The sequence below is a fragment of the Felis catus genome, chromosome B3, assembly GCF_018350175.1.
Source record: "Felis catus isolate Fca126 chromosome B3, F.catus_Fca126_mat1.0, whole genome shotgun sequence".
In the NCBI taxonomy this organism is placed as follows: domain Eukaryota; kingdom Metazoa; phylum Chordata; class Mammalia; order Carnivora; family Felidae; genus Felis; species Felis catus.
Window position 1 is genome coordinate 144,010,214 of NC_058373.1, and position 23,120 is coordinate 144,033,333.

Genomic DNA, 23,120 nt, shown 5'->3' on the forward strand with positions numbered 1-23,120 from the left:
AGAGAGAGAGAGAGAGAGGGAAAGAGAGAGAGAGAGAGAGGGAAAGAGAGAGAGAGAGAGAGAGAGAGAGAGAGAATATCTCAAGCAGGCTCCACACTCAGAGCAGAGCCCAACACAGGGCTTGATCCCACGATCCTGGGACCATGGCCTGAGCTGAAATCAAGAGTCAGACACTCAACTGACTGAGCCACCCAAGTGCCCCAACAATATTTCGTTTTAATAAAATACAAATAAACCCTGTTCTTTTAAAAATCATGAAAAATATCTAACAACTGGAATTAACCACTTTTCTGCGCCTTGAAGTTGCTTCGAATTTTGTGGTCAGGTGACATTCAGGGTTTTGTTCGTTTTCACTGTCCTGCTGGAGACCGAAGCGATCGTGGAACTGGACACAGAGGAGCGCAGGCAGCCTCTGCTCCAAAAGGAAGAGACAAGATCCCCCATACGTGCGTTTTTCCGCAACTGGAAAAATTATATTACTGGGTCCAAGTCTTTAAAGAATAAAAAATATTAATTTTGCAATGTCAACACTTCGTTTTATTGGAAGGGTTTTACAGAAAAGTTTATCTAACCAATCCAGTCTGCAGGAAGAAAGTCCCTAAGCTGAAGGGGAAGAAGTGGGTATATTAATATTAGACAAACTAGACTTCAAAACAAAGATTATTACTTCTTTAATTTTTTTTAGCATTTATTTTTGAGACAGAGAGAGACAGAGCATGAATGGGGGAGGGGCAGAGAGAGAGGGAGACACGGAATCGGAAGCAGGCTCCAGGCTCTGAGCCGTCAGCACAGAGCCGGATGTGGGGCTCGAACTCACGAACCACGAGATCATGACCTGGGCTGAAGTCGGACGCTTCACCGAATGAGTCACCCAGGTGCCCCTAAATAAAGATTATTACTATCTATAATGCTTTCATAGTGATGGGACAATACATCAAAAAGAAATGACAGTTACAAACGTGTGTGTGCTAAGTAAGAAAGCTTCAATACACAAATGAAAACTGACAGAAGAAAGAAGAAAGGGTTGGAAGTTTCAATACTCTCTATACAACTGAGACACAATTGAATGACACAACAGTCATTCAGAAAATCAGTAAAGAGATCCAAGATCCTAACAGTACTGTTAACCACCTTGACCTAACGAGCTTTTACATAACACCTATTACTTAACACCTGGAGCTAGAATATGCTCTCCACTCAGATGAATATCTGGACCCAAAGATAAATCTCAATAAATTTCCAAATACGAAGACTTCCAGAACATGTTGTTCTCTGACTACAATGGGCGTAAATTAGAAATCAATGATAGTAAGTTAGCTAGAAAAATCCCAAACACCTGCAAATTAAGCAACACACTTGTAAATAAACCACGGGTAAAGAAGAAATCACAAGGAAGTTAGAAAACATTTAAGCCAAGCAACAAGAAAGCACAACATATCAAAATGTATAGGATGCAGGAAAACAGGGCTTAGAAGTGTATTTATGGCTTTTTTTTTTTAATTTTTTAACGTTTATTTATTTTTGAGACAGAGAGAGACAGAGCATGAATGGGGAGGGTCAGAGAGAGGGAGACACAGAATCCGAAACAGGCTCCAGGCTCTGAGCTGTTAGCACACAGCCTGACGCGGGGCTCGAACTCACGGACCATGAGATCCTGACCTGAGCCGAAGTCGGCCGCTCAACCGACTGAGCCACCCAGGCGCCCCATATGGCTTTAAATGCTTATGTTGGAAAGGAAGAAATAGTTAAAAACCAATTATCTAAGTTTTCACCTTTAGACAGCAGAATAAGAACACTAAATTAAACCAAAGTAGAAGAAAAGCAATAACGGAAGAACAGAAATTAATGGCACAGAAAACAAACAAACAACAGAGGAAATTAACAACGATTCTTTGAAAAGATTCATAAAACTGATAAACCCCTGGCAAGACCAATGGAGGAAAAAATGAAATAAAACACCAACACTGCCAAACCGATATCAGGAGTGAAAGAGACGATATGACTACAGTTAGATGTTAAAAAGCCGAAAGGGGGTAACACGAACAACTGTATGCCAAGAAATATGACAACTTAAATAGACAAAGTCCTTGAGAAACACAATTACCAAATGTGACACAAACCTGAAAACCAAAATAGCCGCATGTTTCCCAAAGAAATGGAATTTGTTAGCAAGGGCCTCCTCACGGCTGACGGAAGTGCTCTTAGATGGGATCATGGCGGCAGCTGGACACCTGCATAAATTTCCTAAACTGCTCCTACCATGGGTGGATTTGATGACATGTAAATTACATCTCAATGGAGCTTTAAAAAAACCTACGAAGGGGCGCCTGGGTGGCTCAGTCGGTTAGGCAGCCAACTTCGGCTCTGATCATGATCTCGCGGTCCGTGAGTTCTAGCCCCGCGTCGGGCTCTGTGCTAACAGCTCAGAGCCTGGAGCCTGCTTCAGATTCTGTGTCTCCCTCTCTCTGACCCTCCCCTGTTCATGCTCTGTCTCTCCCTGTCTTGAAAATAAATAAACATTAAAAAAAAAAAAATTTTTTTTAAGTAAAAAAAAAAATAAAAAAACCTACGAGGACCCCGTATCATTTGGCATCGTTCTGATTCTTCAACATCCCACGGTGCAGACGTACCATGACGCCCCACCCGCCCCACTCCTTCGTTCCGTTTCCAGCTCGTCGCCACTACAAGTGACGCCGTGACCAACGTTATGGGGCCGGGGGGGGGGGGGGCGGGGGGTCCTCCGCACAAAGAAACCTTCTAGGCCCAGAGATTTCACAGGTGAATGATTTCAAATGTTTAGGAAAGAAATACTCTGACACGTTTCGCGAAAGAAGGTACACGAATGGCCGATAAGCACACGAGTCAGCATTCTTCGCCACCGGCTGTCAGGGAAGAGCAAACTAACCACAGGAAGAGGCCACGGCGCTCACCAGGACGGCTACAACTTAACACGGACGCCGCCGCACGCTGGTGGGGGTACAGAGCACCTGGAACTCTCCTTCCCTGCTGGTGGGGATGCAAACAGGTGTAATCACTTCGAGAAAAGGCTTGGCAGTTTCTTTTAAACATACACCCACCCTCTGATCCAGAGATGCTGTTCTAGGCGATTGCCTAAGGAAGAACGAAGACACACATCCCAGGCAGGCTTGTGCATGAGTTCTCACGGCAGCTTTACCACCAGCAGCCCCAAACCAAAACGACAGCAGAGCCCGTCACCGGGAGAAGGGACACGCAAAGGGTGCTGAGGTCGCAGTGCGTGCGGCTCAGCCGTAAAAAGGTATCGACCGTGGGTGCAACAGTGCAGATGAACCTCCGAGAGTCCACGCTGACCCGACAGAGCTGGTCTCGGGACCACATCCAAGATTCCATTTAATACGAATTTCTACAAGAGGACAAAGGAAAAAACCCGCAATAGTGGCAGCCTGGGATGGGGGTGGAGAACTGTCACAAAGGAGCCTCCTAGGTGACAGAAGTGTTCCATCTCTTAATTACACGAGAACATCTGTTTTCCAGAATATTAGACAGTAAAGAAATGTGCGTTGTAACGGATGCAAATTTTGCCTTTCAAGAAAAAGCCCCATATGCTAACAAGCAAGTGGGGAAGGACCGGGTAAACGTGCACACGAATCAAAATCACAGGCCTGTTGATTCCGGCTGCTGGGTACCTGGGGCTCATCACACTGTTCCGTTTACTTTGTTAAGATTTTCTATGATTATATTATTAACTAAAAGCTCTTAACGTGACTCATGGATTGCTTGCCTTTGCCTTTATTTATAACCTCACAAAGCAGACTTTATTTTGGTAAAAGTAATTTGAAGACCAGGCACTGATGGGACTTGAGAAAAACCACGTACTAAGTCAAGACCGGACGGCCGCACGGCATTCCGCCGCGGCCAAGAGCCCTGGAGAGAACGCAGGCCTTGGCCCTGCACAGACCCGGGTCCCACGCCGGGCCCTACTGCTGGCCAGCTGGGTGACACCGGGCAGGTGAGAGAACCCGGCTCTCCAGCCGCGCTTCCCTCGTCTGAAAGAAGGCAACGACCGCATCTTTCTCGCAGGGCTGCCGCGAGGATTAAATGCCGCACGTCCGCAGCTCACCCAGGGCTGGGCATGGCGCGGGACACGCGGTGACCAGCCGCTGTCCTCTTCATCACGATTGCCGCTAGCACCCCACTTCGGTTTTCAGAAGGTTTCAAGCCCCGCTCACCCGCACTGTCGTATGGCAGGTTGGTCGACGGCTGGATCGCAGCACCAGCACTGCGCGGGGTGCCCACCTGCCTCAGGTCAACCCTCGCGAGGCTCGCGTGAGGTCGAGCCCGGGGAGGCATCTACCTGGTAGCTACAAAGCGACTGAGGCACCGAGGGAGTGAGGAACCGTCCCAGGTCACAGAACTAACAGCGGGAGAGCTGTTCTACCTTCAGAGCCTGGGCCCTGACCCTGTGCTGACCACGAGTAGCACGTATGTGTCAGTCTTACTCCTTCAGGATACAAAGCAAGAGCCTACACAGTTTGAGATGGAATTTCTTTTTAAAAGAGACTCATTCTGGGGCGCCTGGGTGGCGCAGTCGGTTAAGCGTCCGACTTCAGCCAGGTCACGATCTCGCGGTCCGTGAGTTCCAGCCCCGCGTCGGGCTCTGGGCTGATGGCTCGGAGCCTGGAGCCTGTTTCCGATTCTGTGTCTCCCTCTCTCTCTGCCCCTCCCCCGTTCATGCTCTGTCTCTCTCTGTCCCAAAAATAAATAAAAAACGTTGAAAAAAAAATTAAAAAAAAATAAAAGAGACTCATTCCATTTCTTTACGGTGTTTCTATGCGCAGAATACAGAGTACAATCGTAGCAAAAAGAAAAAGAAAGTGGGGGTGGGGGTGGGGGGTGGGGGAGGGCTCTAATGAACTGTTGTGCTTGTGAGTGCAGGTGGGGACCACTGGGAAGACCAAAACCGGGATCGGGAGGCCTGGGCCGCACCGCAGGCCTCCGGCCAGTAACTCGCTATCCCCGAACCGAGGCTTTGAGTGACTCTGGAGGAAAACCGTCCTCATGAGCCGAAAGGACCCTTCCTGCCACGGCACTAAAGAACTGGCTTGTGTGACCCTACCTGCACTCCGCACTAGCCACTATTACTGCAAACGCTGTCCGTTTCTATTTCAGTAAGAGGGAAAGGAAGGGAAAGGAAGTAAAACTTGGAAGAGGTGGGAGTCAGCAGCTCCAAATACCAGCCTCACTCTGCCCGTGTGACTCAGCGTGATTTTCCTGTTACCACTTCTCGTTTCTCATGCCACCCACACGACTGTGCGAGGTGACTTTGAGGATTTACTTAGACAGTGATATATGAGCAGAAATGGATTTTAAAGAACCTAAAATTATTCTTCAACTGAATAAGATTAAGCTGTTTAATAATGGTGATAGATATTCCAGAACTCCAAAAGCTAGAAATATGATTTTCATGGTTAAAAAACAGAAGAACAACATTAAACTTGTGGACCAAGTATCAGCGACCCTGGAACATCCAACCAATTATTAGCAATCTCCTTCCTAGAAACGACCCCAAAAGCAGCTGTCTTTCTTCTAGAAACTATAGAGTCATTTCTTCCTATAAGTCAGAAATAAGAATGGAGGGAGCTTAGGAACAATATGAGTCATTCCAGGTCACTTATGGTTATTTTTGTTTGATTTTTTGCTTCATTTTTTAAATGTTTTATTTTACTTTTGAGAGGGAAACAGAGTGTGAGCGAGGGAGGGGCAGAGAGAGAGGGAGACACAGAATCCGAAGCAGGTTCCAGGCTCTGAGCTGTCAGCATAGATCCTGATGTGGGGCTCGAACCCACGAACTGTGAGATCACGACCTGAGCCAAAGTTGGAAGCTCAACCCACCGAGCCACCCAGGTGCCCCATAATCATTTTATTAAGTTTATTTGTTTTGAGAGAGAGAGAAAGAGAGAGTGCACGTGCAAGTGGGGGAAGGGCAGAGAGGGAGAGAATCCCAAGCAGGCTTCGTGTTCAGCGAGGAGCCCAATGTAGGACTCAATCCCATGAAGCGTGAGATCATGACCTGAGCCAATATCAAGTCGGATGCTTAACTGACAGAGCCACCTGGGCATCGTCAAATCATTTTAGACTAACAAGGGTTATCAAGATAGTACAGCTCTCTATTGTAACCCAGCTTCTTTTCATGTTAACACCTTACACAGCATTTATCAAAACTAAAAAATTAACATTGGTACAATTCTATTAATTAGACACTTTATTTGGATTTCCCCAGTTTCCCCGGGAATGTCTTTTTCTCTCCCAGGGTGAAGGATACCTCATTGCAATTAAGATGTCATGTTCCCTTACTCACCCTCCAGTCTGTGACAGTTCGTGTCTTTGTTTTTCATTACCTTCACAGTTTTAAGGAGTAGCAAGCAGGTATTCTGCGGAATGCCCCTTAATTTGGGCTGGGCGGATGTATTCTCATAAGTAAGCGGAGATTATGGATCTTCAGGAAAGAACACGATGGAGGTGATATGTGTGCTTTTTCAATCCCATTGTATCGGGAAGTACATGACATCTATATGGCTTATTACTGATGGTGTTAATCATTTAGTTAAGGTGGTATCTTCCGGGTTTTTCATTGTAAAGTTACTAACTTTCCCTTCCTATTTTCTATACTTTAGGAACAAGTGCAGCCCACACTCAAAGGCAAGGAAAGTAAGCCCCACCTCCTGAAGGAAGGGATATCAAACAGTGTATGGACATATGCTAGAACCACCACGTTAATTAATAGTTAGGGGGAACCACTGGAGGCTCTGCAGAAACCCTGTTCTCTTCCAAGCTTCACCTACTAATTTCAGGGCTCCTCAGTTTATCTTGCCTGTAGAAATTACCACTGTTATTCTAACGAGGATTTTCTATTTCCCTCATTCCTTCTCTATTTATTAACTGGACTCCTTCTGTAAAGAATTGTCCCCTCATCCCAATTTATTTATTCACTCATTTTTTTATCGGTATGGACTCATGCTTACCCGACGAGACAGATGAGAGGGTGGAGAGAGAAAAAGAGAGATGTGTGTACATATGGATCATACACGCACATGCTAGGTCTGTCTGCTGAGTCCAGAGGGACTGACTTCCCAGTAGGAATGAGCACCCCTGGTGCCAAGACCTCGTTTTCTAAATACCTTTCTCCAACGAAAGGAACCAGGGCTCCTTGGAGAAATGGATGATTCTAGGGGAGGAAAAATACAAGATGAGCCTTCAGGATCTGAAGAAATGAAAGTGTTAAAAAAGGAAAAAAGATAAAAAGGATGGGGCATGTCAAAAGAACATAGGCGCCAGCCTGAAGGAGCTCCCCAGAGCCGCAGCTGGAAGAATCTAAGCAGGAACAATTATTAGATAAATAATGACAGTATTGGATTATAATCTCCTATAGGTTTGAACCTACGTATCAAGAGCAAATCAGAACTCACGTGAATAAACCCAGAGTCCACTTCCTCTTAGGTTTGGATTACACAGGATGGCAGATACCTATCAAAACTAGCCTGAGACTCTATCACGGATTCCGTACATCAAACAGCGACAAAATACCACTAGCCGGAGTAAATGTACTTCCTTTTAAATAAAGCCAATATGTGAAATTGTTATTTATACAACAGAAACTAAAGCCTGTTCCCCAGGTCATGACCTCATGGTTTGTGAGATCGAGCCCCGTCAGGGTCTGTGCTGACAGCGCGGAGCCTGCTTGGGATTCGCTGACTCCCTCTCTCTCTGCCCCTTCCCCGCTCATGCTTCCCCACCCTCCCTTTCAAAATAAGGAAATATTTAAAAAAATAATACACTAAAGCCTGTTCATAATCCCCTATACGTACACAAACTTTATAGAAAGTAACTCCGGGGTGCCTGGTTGGCTCGGTCAGTGGAGCATAGGACTCTTGATCTTGGGTTTGTGAGTTCAAGCCCCACATTAAGTGTAAAGATTACTAAACAAACAAACAAGTAAAAGAAAACAAAATTTAAAAAGTAACACTGACTCAGTGGCATTGTATTAAAAACCTTTACTTTTATGAGTTTTTAAAAGAACAATATATGTTCCAATCAACCACTTTTACTTTCTTAATTTTTTTAAATGTTTTATTTACTTTTGAGAGAGCGCAAGTGGGGGAGGGGCAGAGAGAGAGGGAGACAGAGGATCCAAAGCAGGCTCCGTGCTGACACCAGTGAGCCCGACGTGGAGCTCGAACTCACCAACCGTGAGATCGTGACCCGAGCCGAAGTCGGGCGCTCAACCGACTGGGCCACCCAGGTGCCCCATCAACCACTTTTAAAGTTAAGACAAAGAGCACTAATTGTTTCTGAAATCCAACAAATGACCGCACATACAGTAAGGAAGGCTACCATCTATCGAACATTTGCCGCGTGCCCCTGCTTTGCTCCCAACTTTCCCTTCATTCCCTCATTTAGTCGTCAAGCACCTCACGACAAGGAGGCCAAGGTTCAGTGGGCGAGGCACTCGGTGTGCCAGGGACCTGGTAGGTGGTGGATCCGGACCGCGCTTCACCGCCAGGAAACCACGTCCCTGTTCTTTGATGCAACCTTTCTACGATGCGTTACAGAGATCTCCTGACTCTCCTGAAGGCACACCCGTGACCGGCTGTGATTCCTCCTGACGGCCAGCACGTCACCCCGACGCAGCAACGGTCGCAGGAAGGCCTCAGGTCAGCAGGCTGTCTGTCTGGTCCACGTTTCATATCTACCTCCTCACAAGACAGGGGCGAGCGAGCCCTGTTGCAAGTACACATCCACCCCGAGCCTGACAGCGGAACCCGATGGGGACTCCAGGCCTCTCCTAAGGTGCACGTGTCACGTCCCGCGGCTCAAAGTCCTTTCTCTGCTACTCTGTGTTTGTGGCATCTCTGAAAGCTGGCTGTTTAAGGAAGTCTGCTCTTTACATATGGGATAATCAGTACGCTGCACGTCAAATTCCCATCACGAGTCGTCCACAGGTAAAGATGGAGGAGGGAAAAGATCAAGAGACCCAGAGGATGCAGAACACACAGAGGAAGGGCTGGAGACCCAGTGACTTCAGAGTCTCAACAGCGGCGGGTAAATGACCGCACGCTTCGGGCAGGGGAGAAGGAGGAGTTTGGCTTCGTAAGATCTGGATTCAAATATGCCTCTGGCCACCTGGTGACCTAGAGTGACAGCTGTCAAGCTATTTCCGATCTCTAAGCACCTCTCCTCGTGTGCTCGCAAACCAGGGACGGTCCCACACGGCCCGTGCGGATGTCGTGAAGATCACAATACTGTTCTCAGACCTTCTGACATGGCGAACTGCCCTGTACTCCTTTCTGATCTGAGAAGTAATTTTTTATGCCAAGAGTTCGAAATCAAGGTTGATACCCTGAAACACTTCAGAAGGCTCTGTGTCAATGTGGGGGAAGGACTCTTTTTTTACATCTTGCTTTTATTTATTTATTTAAAAAAATTTTTAATGTTTTTATATTTATTTTTAGGGCAGAGAGAGAGCATGAGCAGGGGAGGGGCAGACACAGAAACCGAAACAGGCCCCAGGCTCAGAGCCGTCAGCACAGAGCCCGACACGGGGCTCGAACTCACGGACCGCGAGATCATGACCTGAGCCAAAGTCGGACGTGCAAGCGACTGAGCCACCCAGGCGCCCCTTTTCAACTTGCTTTTAATATTTAGAGACTTCGATTCCTTTGATATATTAAAAAAAAAAAAAAAAAAAAAGGCTGAGCTTCGAACCTCTTCACTGAAAGTTCCACAGCTGCAGTGAGGCCGGCATCGGCTTCACTGTCCCAACAGAGCTTCCTAATCACACCTGGCGTCTGACCCGTTAGAAGCTGCAAACTTGAGGGATTCGAGAGACCGCTCTGAGGGCAAAGCCACAGCAGCCCCCCAAGTGATGAACCCAGAACAAGCCAGCTCCCCTCTCCACGAGCAGCAATGGATCAGTGTCAGGGAACAGAGTTCCCCAACCCGATCTGGAAATTGTTTCTCAGTAGGTTAACGAACTCAGGACTAATCAAACCACAAGTGCCTCTACGATGTCGAGACAGGTTTCATTTATAAAAGTCCAACATACGACTTTCAGGAACACAGAGGCTGTTGAAAGTGAGGCACGCTTTTACAGTTTAAATATTCTGTGACCCCTGGTCACTGGTGTTACAGCAAGGCCGGACACGAATAAAACCTAGTGTCATAAACCTCAAGTTAGCCCGTAATCCTCTGCCCAAAGAAAGCTGATCGTCTCTTACCTGTCACTGCGTGAGTACCAGCCCCCCACTGCGGAACCCAGAGCTGTCTTTAGTCTTAAACAGGTCTCTGACCGCCTACCTTTCAAAGCGCTGTTTCATTTGCTTACACGCGTAGTAGCTTCCGTCTCTCAGGCTTTGCAGCTTCGTAACTTCGGAAAACGTTCCCTCTCCTATTTTGCCAATTGCTTTATAGTCTACAAATAAAAAGAATCACACAAAGAAAACGTATTTATGCACGTATTGTGTACTCAACTTCCAGACGGCGGTCTTTTTTTTTTTTTTAACCCACACGATAACCCGACACCGACAGGCTGAGCACGGTTCTTTCATGGTGTCCAGCGCTCAGTGCTCCCCTCGGTTCCAGGGGAGCCGGCAGGGGTGGGGACTGGAGACGACGACCAAGAGGTGCAAACGTCCAGTTACGAGATAAACAGGTGCCAGGGACGGAACATGTGACACGATCACTGACTACAGCCAACACTGCCGTCCGCCACACAGGAGAGTCGTTAAGAGATTAGGTCCGGAGAGTCCTGGTCACAAGGAGAAAGCTGTTTCCCTTTCTCTTTTTATCGTATCTATACGAGAAGATGGATGTTAGCCGAACTCATCACGGTAATCATTTCACAACATCCGTAAATGAAACCACTGTGCTGTGCGCCTTAAGCTGTGTGCCAATTCTTTCTCAATAAAACGGGGGACAAGAATAAACAGGATTTTCTCATGCTGAGAAACAAAAAAGAAGCTAGGCTACGTGTGGGCCCCGAGTACCGCTGCCCCTGTTACTCTGGACCCCGTGGCGAGACGCCGGGCCACCCTGCGAGAACCGGACAGACAGCCGGAGCAGTGGAGGCGGGCTCTCTAGCAGGTGCACCTGGGCACGGGTGCGGGCGGGCTCTGGGCAGCCTCCGAGCATCCTCCTGAAAATCAGCCTCCCAGCCCACAGGAGGCCCAGCTGATCTGCGGCGCGGCCCGATTTCCTGAAATCTGACAGCAGCTTCCCGGGCCCGGCTGCCCCCTGCCACCCACCATCACCTCGGCACAGCCTCTGATTCACTATGTAAAATCCCACAGTATCTGAAAGACCCAGAACGGGTTCTGTTTTCCTGGCTGAACTCTGACAGACGCAGAAATAAGGATCTTGAGATGAGGTGCTGCTGGGAACAAAAATCTAAACACGAAATGCAGTCCGGCGGCAGGCAGCAGGCTGGGGCGCTGGAGAGCCTGGCGCCAGAGCAGGGTCCCCGGGCCCGCAGGCCTCTGGAAGGTGGAAGGGGCAGGGCTGTGGGCTGTGTTGGATACCACTGACCGCCTGAGCACATTCCTTCCAGACAACAGTGAGCTCAGGAGAGAAACGCTACTTTTCAAGAAGCAATGGAAGGAATGAGAAAAGCCCAGAAAGGAAAAGTCTAACTGGGATGAAAAGCTTCTGCAGCCCAAATAATAGGAGAATAACATTGTACAGTCATGTGGAGACTGCCCGGTCACACAAATGGTTCTTCCTTGCGCTGACATCTCAGCCGGGCCCTGGTTTCAGAGAGCCTCGAGGGAGGTCCCGGAGACGGACGCAGAGATGCAGAAAGTGAGGCCAAGAAGAAATAGGGCAAGCTTTGGAACTACGTCTCGCCAAGAACCTTCAGCGTGGAGCTGACCGGAAGCAAACAGATCAGAAACCTATTCAACAGACCTGGGCCAAAAGAAGCCTGTCTGTCCCCTCTGGGTCCCAAACCTACCCAAGCACAGAGCAGGCTTTTAAAACAGCACAACTCCAAAGAAGGCCATCCTCGATGCCTCTCTTCGTAATGCCTGTGTGAATTCTGGTTTGTTCAAAACCAACAACAAAAGACACTCTTTTTTTTTTTTAGAAGTGGTGTTTTTCAGAAATTATGCATTTACAAAGGACGATAGATTATGAAATTAAAAACCAAGCATTTATTTAATACACTCTTAAAGCAAATGGCAATCTACGAAATAAAAATTTACAAGAAAATTCAAAATAACAGAACATAAGATGCCATTCCACACCCATTAGAATGGCTAGAATCAAAAAGTAAGATAATGACCAGCGTTGGTATGGATGTGGAGAAGGGAGAGCTCTGATACGTTGCTGGTGGAAACGTCAAAGGGTGCAGCCGCCATGGAGGACAGTTCAGCACTGTGGAAAACAGGCTGGCAATTCTTCAAGGTGTTACAGTTACCCCACGACCCAGCAATTCTACTTCTAGGTACACACTCAAGAGAAATGGACAATTAGGTCCAAATAATAACCTGTACACAAATGTCCACGGAAGCCTTGTTCGTAATAGCCAAAGATGCAAGCGACTCGTATGTCCGTCGGCTAAAGAACGGATACACAAAATATGGTCTATCCACACAGCGGAATATTATTCAGCCACAGAAAGGCACGACATCCTGCCACAAGCTACATCATGGATGAACCTAGAAAACGATATGATAAGAGAAGCCAGACACAAAAGGCCGTTTACATGAAGTGGCCAGAATACACAAATCCACAGACACAGGGTACAGATTTGGGTGGGGGATGAAAACGTTGTAACAGATTATTATGATGCGTGTGGCACAACTCAGTAAAAAACAAAAAACCTAAAATCACCGAACTGTACGCTTTATTATTTTTTTTTAACATTTATTTATTTTCGAGAGAGTGAGAGCACATAAGCACATGCGTGCACACAGGAGGGACAGAGGATCTGAAGCAGGCTCTGTGCTGACAGCAGAGAGCCAATGCAGGGCTTGAACTCGTGATCTGTGAAATCGTGTCTTGAGTTAGAGTTGGACGCTTAACCAGCTGCGCCACCCAGGCATCCCTGAATTGTACACTTTAAATGTGTGAACTTTATAGTATGTACTTTATATCTCAATTAAAATGTTAAAACAAATCCGTGGCATTAGAAGTCAGAACAGCGGTTACCCTTGGGAGGCGGCGTGATTGGAATGGACCCAAGGGAGCTCCCAGGATCCTGGTAATGCTGTTTCTGATCTTGGCACAGGTTACATGGGCATGTTCACTTCATAAATGTAAGTGGATCCACACAGTTCAAACCTGTGTAGTTCAAGGGTCAACTTGGTCCTGGCATTATATTACACCAAGGCAGAAACAAACAAACAACAGCAAAAATAAAGAAAGCTTCGGGCAATGGACTATTATTATTTTAGTATTAAGACTATTCCATCAGTAGATAAGGAAATCTGCACATGAAAAGCCAATGTGCGGCAAAAGACCACGACAGAAGCCAAGTCTCACAACTGGCCTGCGTTACAAGAAAGAAAAGGGTGGGCCACCAGAGCACAAAGAGCCTCCCTGCATAACAGCAGGGAGAAATAGCTGAGGATATTGTCTTTAGACTAGCATTTTCCAAACTGAGTTCCACAAAACACGAGCACCTCTCAAATCCTAATGGGTATTCCATAAAAGAAGGTTTCATGAGCAATGAAAGTTAGGAAATGCGGGGTTAAATAAGGAGGACCATGTTTGACTGCAGGATTCCTTAAATACGTAGGGAGTCTCCAGGGTAAGGGCGGGCAGTGGGGAGGGGAGGTGGGGTGCATAACCAGGTTTATGTCCAAAGCATGCCAGTTAACAGCCCTAAGGCTGCTCAAGATCCCCAAACTGAAGATCTGTAAACTAAGTTATTAGAATTCCTTTTGTCCAAGTCTTCCTTGAACAAAAACACTAACTGATGTAGCTCCCAGCAAGGCAGGATTTCAAAACCATTCTGCCAGTTTTTACAGTTCTTCCCACTGCCCTTCTAAGAGAAGTTGGCTAAAGAAAGAGGACAGGGGCACCTGGCTGGCTCAGTCAGTAGAGCATGTGACTCTTGACCTTAGGGTTGTGAGTTCGAGCCCCACATTGGGTGTGGAGCCTACTTAAAAAAAAAAAAAAAAGACAGGGGACTGTCCCCAGTGGAGTCTTCAGGACAGAGGTGTCAGATTCCTCCCAACAAAAAACAGAAGCTGTAACTTGCTGGACAGCCACAGCTTAACTAAACCCCAGGGCCCCTCTGAAACAGGGACCTGCCCACGAAGTCCTGGAACCAGACAAAAAAAGTATCTCCTGAGAAGCTCCTTCAAAGCAAACTGACCCAAATACAGACCCTGTAAGCTTACCTCTACTGTGTCCAAGTTTGGAACTTTATATGAACAATTTGACAAATCTCTTGAGGAGCCTCCAAACTTTGTGGTAAAATTCAACCAGTCTGATCCTTTCATTGAGTAATACGTCCTTCTGCCTGCAGGAAGAGCCCATCCTGACCTACCTAACCCCACTTTTACCAGTCAAGGAACAGGTGCTGCTTAAGAACACAAATCTTTCTCTTAGACAGACTAGGCCATAACGCCCATAAATTTCCCTAAAAGTAAACACAGTCTATTATTGGGCAGAAAAGAATTCACATGGCAGGCCTACAATTACTCTCCTCAGAAAGGTTTGCTTGCCCTGCAGAGCAAAGGAAACAATCAACAACGAAAAGGCAATGTACAGAACGGGTTGAAGATACTTGCAAATGACATATCCAATAATGGGTTAACATCCAAAATATATAAAGGACTTATAAAATTCAATACCCAAAACACAAATAATTCAATTTAAAAATGGGCAGAAGACGGGTGCCTGGGTGGCTCAGTTGGCTAAGCATCTGACTCTTGATTTCGGCTCAGGTCATGATTTCACCATTTGTGAGTTGGAGCCCCGCATCCAGCTCTGTGCTGACAGTGTGGGGCCTGCCTGGGAATCTCTGTCTACCTCTCTTTGCCCCTCCCTGCCTTTCTCTTTCTTAAAAATAAATAAATATTTTAAAAAGTAAAAACAAAAATGGGCAGAAGACATGAACAGACACTTTGCCAAAGAAGACATAGAGATGGCCAACAGACACATGAAAAGATGCTCATCATCATTCATCACCAGGGAAATACAAATCAAAGCCACAATGAGACATCACTTTACACCTGGCAGAATGGTTAAACTCAACAACACAAGAAACAACAGGTGTTGGAGATGTGGAGAAAAAGGAACCCTCCTGCACTGTTGGTGGGAAGGCAAACTGGTACAGCCACTCTGGAAAACAGTGTGGAGGTTCCTCAAAAAGTTAAAAATAGAGCTACCCTACGATCCAGCAATCACACTATTGAGTGTTCACCCAAAGAATACAAAAACACAAATTTAAAAGGAAGGGAGCCTGGGTGGCTCAGATGGCTAAGCGTCCGAGTCTTGATTTCAGCTCAGGTCATGATCTCATGGCTTTGCACTGTGTACCCTGCTTAGGATACTCTGTCTCCCTCTCTGCCTCTCTTCTGATCTCTCTCTCTCTCTCTCTCTCAAAAATAAACATTTAAAATAAATAAATAAATAAATGAATGAATGAATGAATGAATAAATAAATGGATACATGCACCCCTATGCTTACAGCAGCATGACTTACCATAGCCGAGATATGGAAGCGGCCCAAGTGTCCACGGATTGATGAATTTAGGATAAAGAAGAGGTGATATATACATGTAACAGAATATTATTCAGCCATAAGACAGAATGTTGTCATTTGCAACAATGTGGATGGAGCTAGAGAATATAACGCTAAGTGAAATAAGTCAGTCAGAGATAGATAAATACCACATGATTTCACTCATATGTGGAATTTAAGAAACAAATGAACAAAAGGAAAAGAGAAAGACAAACCAAGAAACAGACCCTTCTCTATAGAGAACAAATTGATGGTTATCAGAGGGGAGGTGGGTGCCGGGGAATGGGTAAAACGGAATGGGGATTAAGGAGTGCACCTGTGATGAGCACAGGTGATGTATGGAAGTGTTGAATCACCATATTGTACACCTGAAACTAATATTACACTTAACTAACCAGACTTAAAAACTTAAAGAAAGAAAAGAGAAAGGTCTGCTTGTAAGGCTGGCCCTTGGCTGCCATCTGGGAACCTGGATTTCGGGAGGGTTCCCGCAATCTCTAAACGATGAGTGGCTCACTGTGCCTCAACTGTTCATGAACTTGGTTTATGCTGAATCTGCTTTCCTTCTGGGAGTCTGGAATTTTGTTATGTGCTGGGAAGAGGATGCCTACATTATCAGCTCCCAGTAAAAACCCTAGGTCTCTAATGAGCTTCCTTGATAGAAAATGTTTCACATCTGTTGTCACGACGTGCTGCTGGAGGATTAAGCGAGTTCTGTGTGACTCCACCAGGAGAGGACTCTTGGAAGCTTGTGCCTTGTTTCCTCTAGACTCTGCCACATGCCCCTCTTTCCTTTGTCAATCTTGTTCTATAGCCTCCCGTTGCAGTAAATCACAACCATGAGTAAAACTAGATCCTGAGTCCCGTGAGTCCTCCTAGCAAATCACAGAACCTAAGGGTGGTCTTGGGAACCCCCTGCCCCAAAGCCATTTATGCCACACTTCGGCCTAAATGAGTTAAACATCCCTGGTAGTATGACTAAAATCATTGTGGATGTCAACCAAGACTTATTAGCACCAGCCATGCACTGCAGACACAAAGATCGATAAGACACAATCCCTCACCTTGTGGACTTACAGTATGCCCCATGTCCCTAATTTTGAGGCCTTTTCTTTTATAAAAGAGAGGGAGAGAGGAAGAGCCACCCCCACATTTAGATAATATTAAAGGTCAGATTAGTAAGTACATGTGCATAATATTGAGTACGTAGTACTTTAGATTCTGATCTCCCAGGACCCATCTGGAGGGCCTCAAAGCAAATGTCTTTCCCTCCTTCTGTATGCACCCTGTCCTCTCTTCCAGAACTCATGTTCCACTTTGCACCTTCTCCCAGGAAGGCCACAGACTCCTTAAAGGCAAGGTCCACAATCTATTCTCTTTGTGCCCTACACATACTCAACAAATGAACAGAGACAATGCCTGGTCATATGCCTCTTAATCTATTATTTCTCGAGTCCCCTGGACACACTCTGCAGGGGGAACTTCACTGACCAGCGAATCACAAAATTACTACTATTGGCTAACTGGCAACCAATCCTTTTCTATCCACCTCCATCTTTAAATGCCAGGTATCTGCAATCACGCTGAGAGAGACCCGATGTCCCTTAGGTTACCTCCTTTCCCAAGTCAGACCATCCGTATACATGCACCAGTGAGATTAAAAAGATAAGGATAAGGTGGCCGGAAGGCTCCTTCAACTACCTTCTAAAAGTTTCACAGTCCTCAAATAAGCTGTCTTTTACAATATGTTTCTCCCAATTACATGCCAAGGAATGATGCGTAAGGTAAATTCAGCCTTACCCACAACCAGGTCCCAGAAAACGTAAAAAACAAACAAAACCAAGGTAGGTGATCATAGCTAATGTTGGTCGTAGCACTGACCATATGGCAAGCACCGCTTTTAAAAAATAAACTTTTAACTTCAGAGTAATTTTAGATTTATGGAAAAATTGTAAAGATGATAAAGAGAATTCCCATATTCTTCATGTCCAGTTTCCCTATAATTAACATCTTACATTTGGCACAATTAATAAACCCATATTGATACATTATGATTAACTAAAGGTCATGCTTTATTCAGATTTCCTTAGCTTTTACCCCATATCCTCTTTCTGTCCAGGATCCCATCTAGGACAGCACTTTACATCAGTTGTATCTCCTTAGACCCCTGGTGGCTGTGACAGTTCCTCAGGCTTTTCTTGTCTTGTGACATCGACAGTTTTGAAGAGTACTGGTCAGGTATTTTGTAACATGACCTTCTACTGGAATTTGCTGTTTTCTTCTGATTAGACTTGGGTTATGGGTTTGGGGAAGAAGATCGAAGTGCTGTGGTCCATTGGAGCACATCAATCTAGGGCCCATGCTATCAACACGGCTTGTCACTGGTGATGTTGACCCGGATCACCAGGCCGGGGTAGTGTCTGTCAGTTACTCCACGGCAAAGTGACTTTCTCCCCACCCCCTCTGTACTGTACTCTTTGGGAAAAGTCACCGTGAGATCCTACACTTTGAGAAATAATGCTCCCCTCCTTGAGGGTGGAGCGCCCACATAAGTCATTTGGAATTCTTCCACATGGGAGCTTGTCTATTGTCATTTACTTAGGTAATACTTGATATCAGTATGGACCCAAAAACACTTATTTTATACTTTGGGAGAATCCAAAACTATTTATTTTGTTGCTTAAGATGCTCCAGCTTTGACCACCGGGTGCCCATTCGGCTGGTTCCTGGGTCCCTTTGACACGCCCCCATCAACAAAGGATCTGTTTGAGTATTTTCTTACTTTCTGGTACTACGGAATCTTGCGTGCTCCCCGTCTCAGTCCTAGGACTAGCCATTTCTCCAAGAAGCCTCGATGCCTTTTACAGAATGGTATTTATTCATGTTTATTAAACACCAAATCTGAGCACAAGGTGCCAGACACCATTTTACGCTAAATCATCTCAACAATCCCACGCAATAGGGTACCCCATGAGCCCTATCTTACAAATGAGGTCAAGCAGCCTGCCCAAAGTCACATCAGTAAGCGGTAGGGCAGGGCTTTCAACCCGGGGAGTCTGACTCCAGAAGCCCTTTCCTGACCACACTGCCCCTGCTGTCTCCCATGAGCAGAACACTATCACAAGGTGCCGACGAAGTCACTCCGATGCACTTATAAGAGCACTGACCTTGGCAAGAGATCATTTTCAGAATAACTGGCTTGGCTCACAAGGTCCATGAGAAAGGCAGAGTCTGGGAGCCCCGGTGCCAATGATACAGGGACGCAATCTTGGTGTGTGAGGGGCAGCGAAAGCACCAACTCCAGCTGTGAGTGCCACAACCCTCACGACCACCGAGTACCGTCTGGTAACTTTCAAATTTCCGATACAGTCAGTCCATCAGGCAATCTGGTCACTCAGTATTCCCTGGTGTCACCTACACTGAGCGGTAGCTTCGTGCCTTTTACAACGTTAGATGCTTGTTTTACAAAGTGGGAATAACTAGGGTTTTTTTTCCTTTTTTTTTTTTTTTTCTGTTTTAAGTTTGAGAGAGAAAGCGTTGCGTGCACAAGCAGGGGAGGGGCAGAGAGAGAAGGAATCCCAGGCAGGCTGCGTGTTCCACGCTGAGCCCAACTCGGGGCTTGAGCTCGTGACCTTGAGCTCATGACCTGAGCTGAAATCAAGAGCTGGCCGCTCAACCGACTGAGCCACCCAGGTGCTCCAACAACTAGCTCTTAAGACCTGTTCAAGCACATCCACCAGAATGGCTAAAATTAAAAAGGCTGGAAGTGCCAAGTGCCACATGAAGATGGGGACTCAACAGATCTCTCATATGCGGATAATGGGGATGAAAAATGGTATGGCCATCTCTCTCCCTCTCTCTTCCCCGCTCGTGCTCACTCGCTCTCTCTCAGAAAGAAAGAAAAAGCAAGCAAGCAAGCATTTGTGGGGCACCTGGGGGGCTCAGTTGGTTGAGCGTCGGACTCTTGGTTTCAGCTCAGGTCATAGATCGCGGTCTCATGGGTTTGAGCCCCACGTTGAGCTCTGCACACCGACCACGCAGAGACTGCTCAGGATTCTCCCTCTCTCTGCCCCTCGTCCACTCATGCTCTGTCTCTCTCAAAAATAAATAAACTTAAAAAAAAAATGCATCTGTGTATTTACCAGCCCTCCAGAAGGGGAGGGACTTTCACACAGAAGTTCAATGAACTGACAAAGGAGGAAGATACAGAGGTGAACCTAGCCACATGTTTTAACACGTTTACGTCAAAAACTTAACAAAATGTAAAGGCAAACCGTGATCTGAGAAAATACGTGCAACAAATATGAGAATAGCTAATATATTTAATTGTAAAGACAAGTTACAAAAAAATACTAGTATCTTTCAACGAAAATGGGCAAAAGAGCATAAGATGATTCACTTAAAAGAGAAAAGTGGTTGGGGCGCCTGGGTGGCTCAGTCGGTTAGGCGGCCGACTTCGACTCAGGTCATGATCTCGCGGTCCGTGAGTTCGAGCCCTGCGTCGGGCTCTGTGCTGACAGCTCAGAGCCTGGAGCCTGTTTCAGATTCTGTGTCTCCCTCTCTCTGACCCTCCCCCGTTCATGCTCTGTCTCTCTCTGTCTCAAAAATAAATAAACGTTAAAAAAAAAACTTTAAAAAAAAAAAAAAAAAAGAGAAAAGTGGCTCGGGATGCCTCGGTGGCTCAGTGGGTTAAAAGTCCAACTTCGGCTCAGGTCATGATCTCACGGTTCTTGAGTTTGAGCCCAGAGTCGGGCCCTGTGCTGACAGCTCAGAGACTGGAGCCTGCTTCAGATTCTGTGTCTCCCTCTCTCTCTCTGCCCCTCCCCTTCTCTCTCTCTCAAAAATAAACATACATTTAAAAAAATATTTTTAATTAAAAAAAAAAAAAGGATAAAAGTAGCCAGTAGGGAAAACTATTGACACTTAGAGGAAAACAAAAAGAGCTGCCTTTTTTTTTTTGAAAGAGAGAGAGAGAGAGAGAGAGAGCGAGCAAGCAAGCAGGGGAGGGGCAGAGGGAAAGAGAAAGAGAATCTCAAGCAGGCTCCATGCGCAGTGCAGAGCCCGACGCAGGGCTCGACCTCACACCCTGGGATCATGACCCGAGCCGAAATCAAGAGTCAGACGTCCAACCGACTGAACTCCCCAGGAGCCCGCCCCCCTTATTTTTTTAAAAAAATTTTTTTTCAACGTTTTTTATTTATTTTTGGGACAGAGAGAGACAGAGCATGAAAGGGGGAGGGGCAGAGAGAGGGAGACACAGAATCGGAAGCAGGCTCCAGGCTCCGAGCCATCAGCCCAGAGCCTGACGCGGGGCTCGAACTCACGGACCGCGAGATAGTGACCTGGCTGAAGTCGGACGCTTAACCGACTGCGCCACCCAGGCGCCCCAACCCGCCCCCCTTTTTAAATAAGAGACTGTTCCATCTGTCAAACTGGCAGAGGTCCGCAACATGTGTATTCCACATTGGGGACAAGGCTGTGGTGGGGCAGTGGCCACGTGACGGCACAACTAACAGGGAAGGGAATGCGAACAGCAAGACCACTGAGAACATCTGCTACCTTGCCCAGAGACGACGGGCTTCCTGGGGAAAGGGTGTGTGGCAGACTCTCACTTTCTGAGGAATCATTCCGTATGTGTGAATATCCTGCAGTAAACACAAATTACTTGTTTAAGTAGGAAAAAGATATTAGAAAGAAAAGAGCCCATATCCTTTGGCTCAGCAATTCCACTTCCAGATTCTACCCCAAGGTACCAACAGAGACACAAAATTTATAGACAGAGATGTTCTTCATGGTGCCACACCAGTAAGAATGCTAAAAACTTAAATATCTAATATCAAGGAATGATCTAATAATACTTTCAGCCACAAGCTGAAATGATGCTTTTGGGTTGCCTGGGTGGCTCAGTTAGCTAAGCATTTGACTCTGGCTCAGGTGATGATCTCTCAGGTCATGAGTTCGAGCCCCGCGTCTGGCTCTGTGCTGACCCCTCAGAGCCTGGAGCCTGCTTCTGATTCTGTCTCCCTCTCTCTCTCTGCCCCTCCCCCGCTTATGCTCTCTCTCTCAAAAATAACCATTAAAAGAAATGATGCTTTCAAATAACATTTAATGATATAGGGAAATGTTCAGGCATAATTTAGTGTTAAGTGAAAAAAGGATGGTAACCATCATGCAAATACACATACATGCAAGAAAAAGAATGGATATAAATATGTAAAATATTTTAAAGCACCTGTGTCTGGGTGGGATCAGTGATGACTTTAATTCTCCTCATTATTCTTTTCTATATTTTTCAATGTTCACAGTGAATATATATTTCTTTAAGTGTGTACGGGCATGGGCATTCTCAAGAGCTTTCAGAAATCAGGGAACTCGGCTAACCGCCAAAAGAAACACGAGCTCAAAATGAACTGTCTTGAGACTACAGTAGCAGTTTAAAGGGAGACAGACGGGAAGCTTCCAGGAGGGAGGAAAACCAGTTACTTTAAAGTCAGGCTGTGGCCTGAGGTATTCGATTTGAGAAGGGAAGGGAAGGGAAGTTTTACATGATAAACTCCAGTTTGTATTTCATCACAGACAGGTTAAATAGACTTACTTAAAACAAAACAGAACAAAACCAGTCAACTGTTTGCTTGAAAGTGGCTTAAGTACAAACTCAGAACGTGTGCCAACATCCCAAGCCGGCTCCAGCCCATCACGATGAGCAGGTGATAAGCAGAATCCAGGCTCCGGAGATGGCCATGGGGGATAAAAGGTCACTTATTTCCCCCACGACCCCTTCAATAGAAAGGCTGGGTGTAAATCAAGAATGAAATGCAGAGGAGAGAAAAAAGAGAAACACCTTTATGGGGAAAAAAAAAAAGAAAACCTAGGAAACGTATCTTCCTATTCTCTCCAGCAGGATCTGGCATATTTTCACAGGCCTTTAATTTAGATGAGGGACATTAAGAATACACAAAGCCCAACACCGGGCTGTGCTAGGAAAAAAAACAAAAAAAACCAAAAAATCCTGCCCCACATTAAGGGGAATAGACAAAATAAACAGTCACCAAAAAACCCCCAAAACCACCCAGCCTCAAGGACAAAGAGGAATTACCTGATATAGCTGCTGAAAGGGCAGAAAGAGGAAGGTAGATGAGGCTGTTGGCATTAAGATTCTATTCATTTTTATTAAACCAAGTCTTGTTTGTTTAAGTGGAATTTAAGCCTATTTAACGCATGAAAATGGAGGTCAAATTCACTTTTTGTGAAAAGGGACACTTATCATGCTCAAATCCAAACATTTGTATTTTAAGCACTGCTTCTAAAGATCTTAATCAAGGCAGGTGATAGGCATCAGCTATGGGGCGTCGTCAGTGGAGGGATGAAAAGAATTGGGGAAGGTTAATTATGG

The 23,120-nt window shown here is 46.0% G+C and overlaps 1 protein-coding gene across 10 annotated transcripts in view; it reads right to left on the bottom strand.

Moving 5' to 3' along the window:
* Positions 1-23,120, bottom strand: part of MOK (MOK protein kinase) — a 65,746-nt gene that overhangs the window by 36,971 nt on the left and 5,655 nt on the right. For 6 of the 10 annotated variants that reach the window (XM_045060537.1, XM_045060541.1, XM_045060548.1 and 3 more), the window contains one exon: positions 10,333-10,447. The exons of 3 other annotated variants lie outside the window; for them this stretch is intronic. In XM_045060537.1, coding sequence (XP_044916472.1) covers positions 10,333-10,447 — 115 coding nt within the window. Of the gene's footprint in view, positions 1-10,332; positions 10,448-23,120 lie in introns of those variants that run through there. One more of the 10 variants, XM_045060545.1, reaches the window with a different exon arrangement.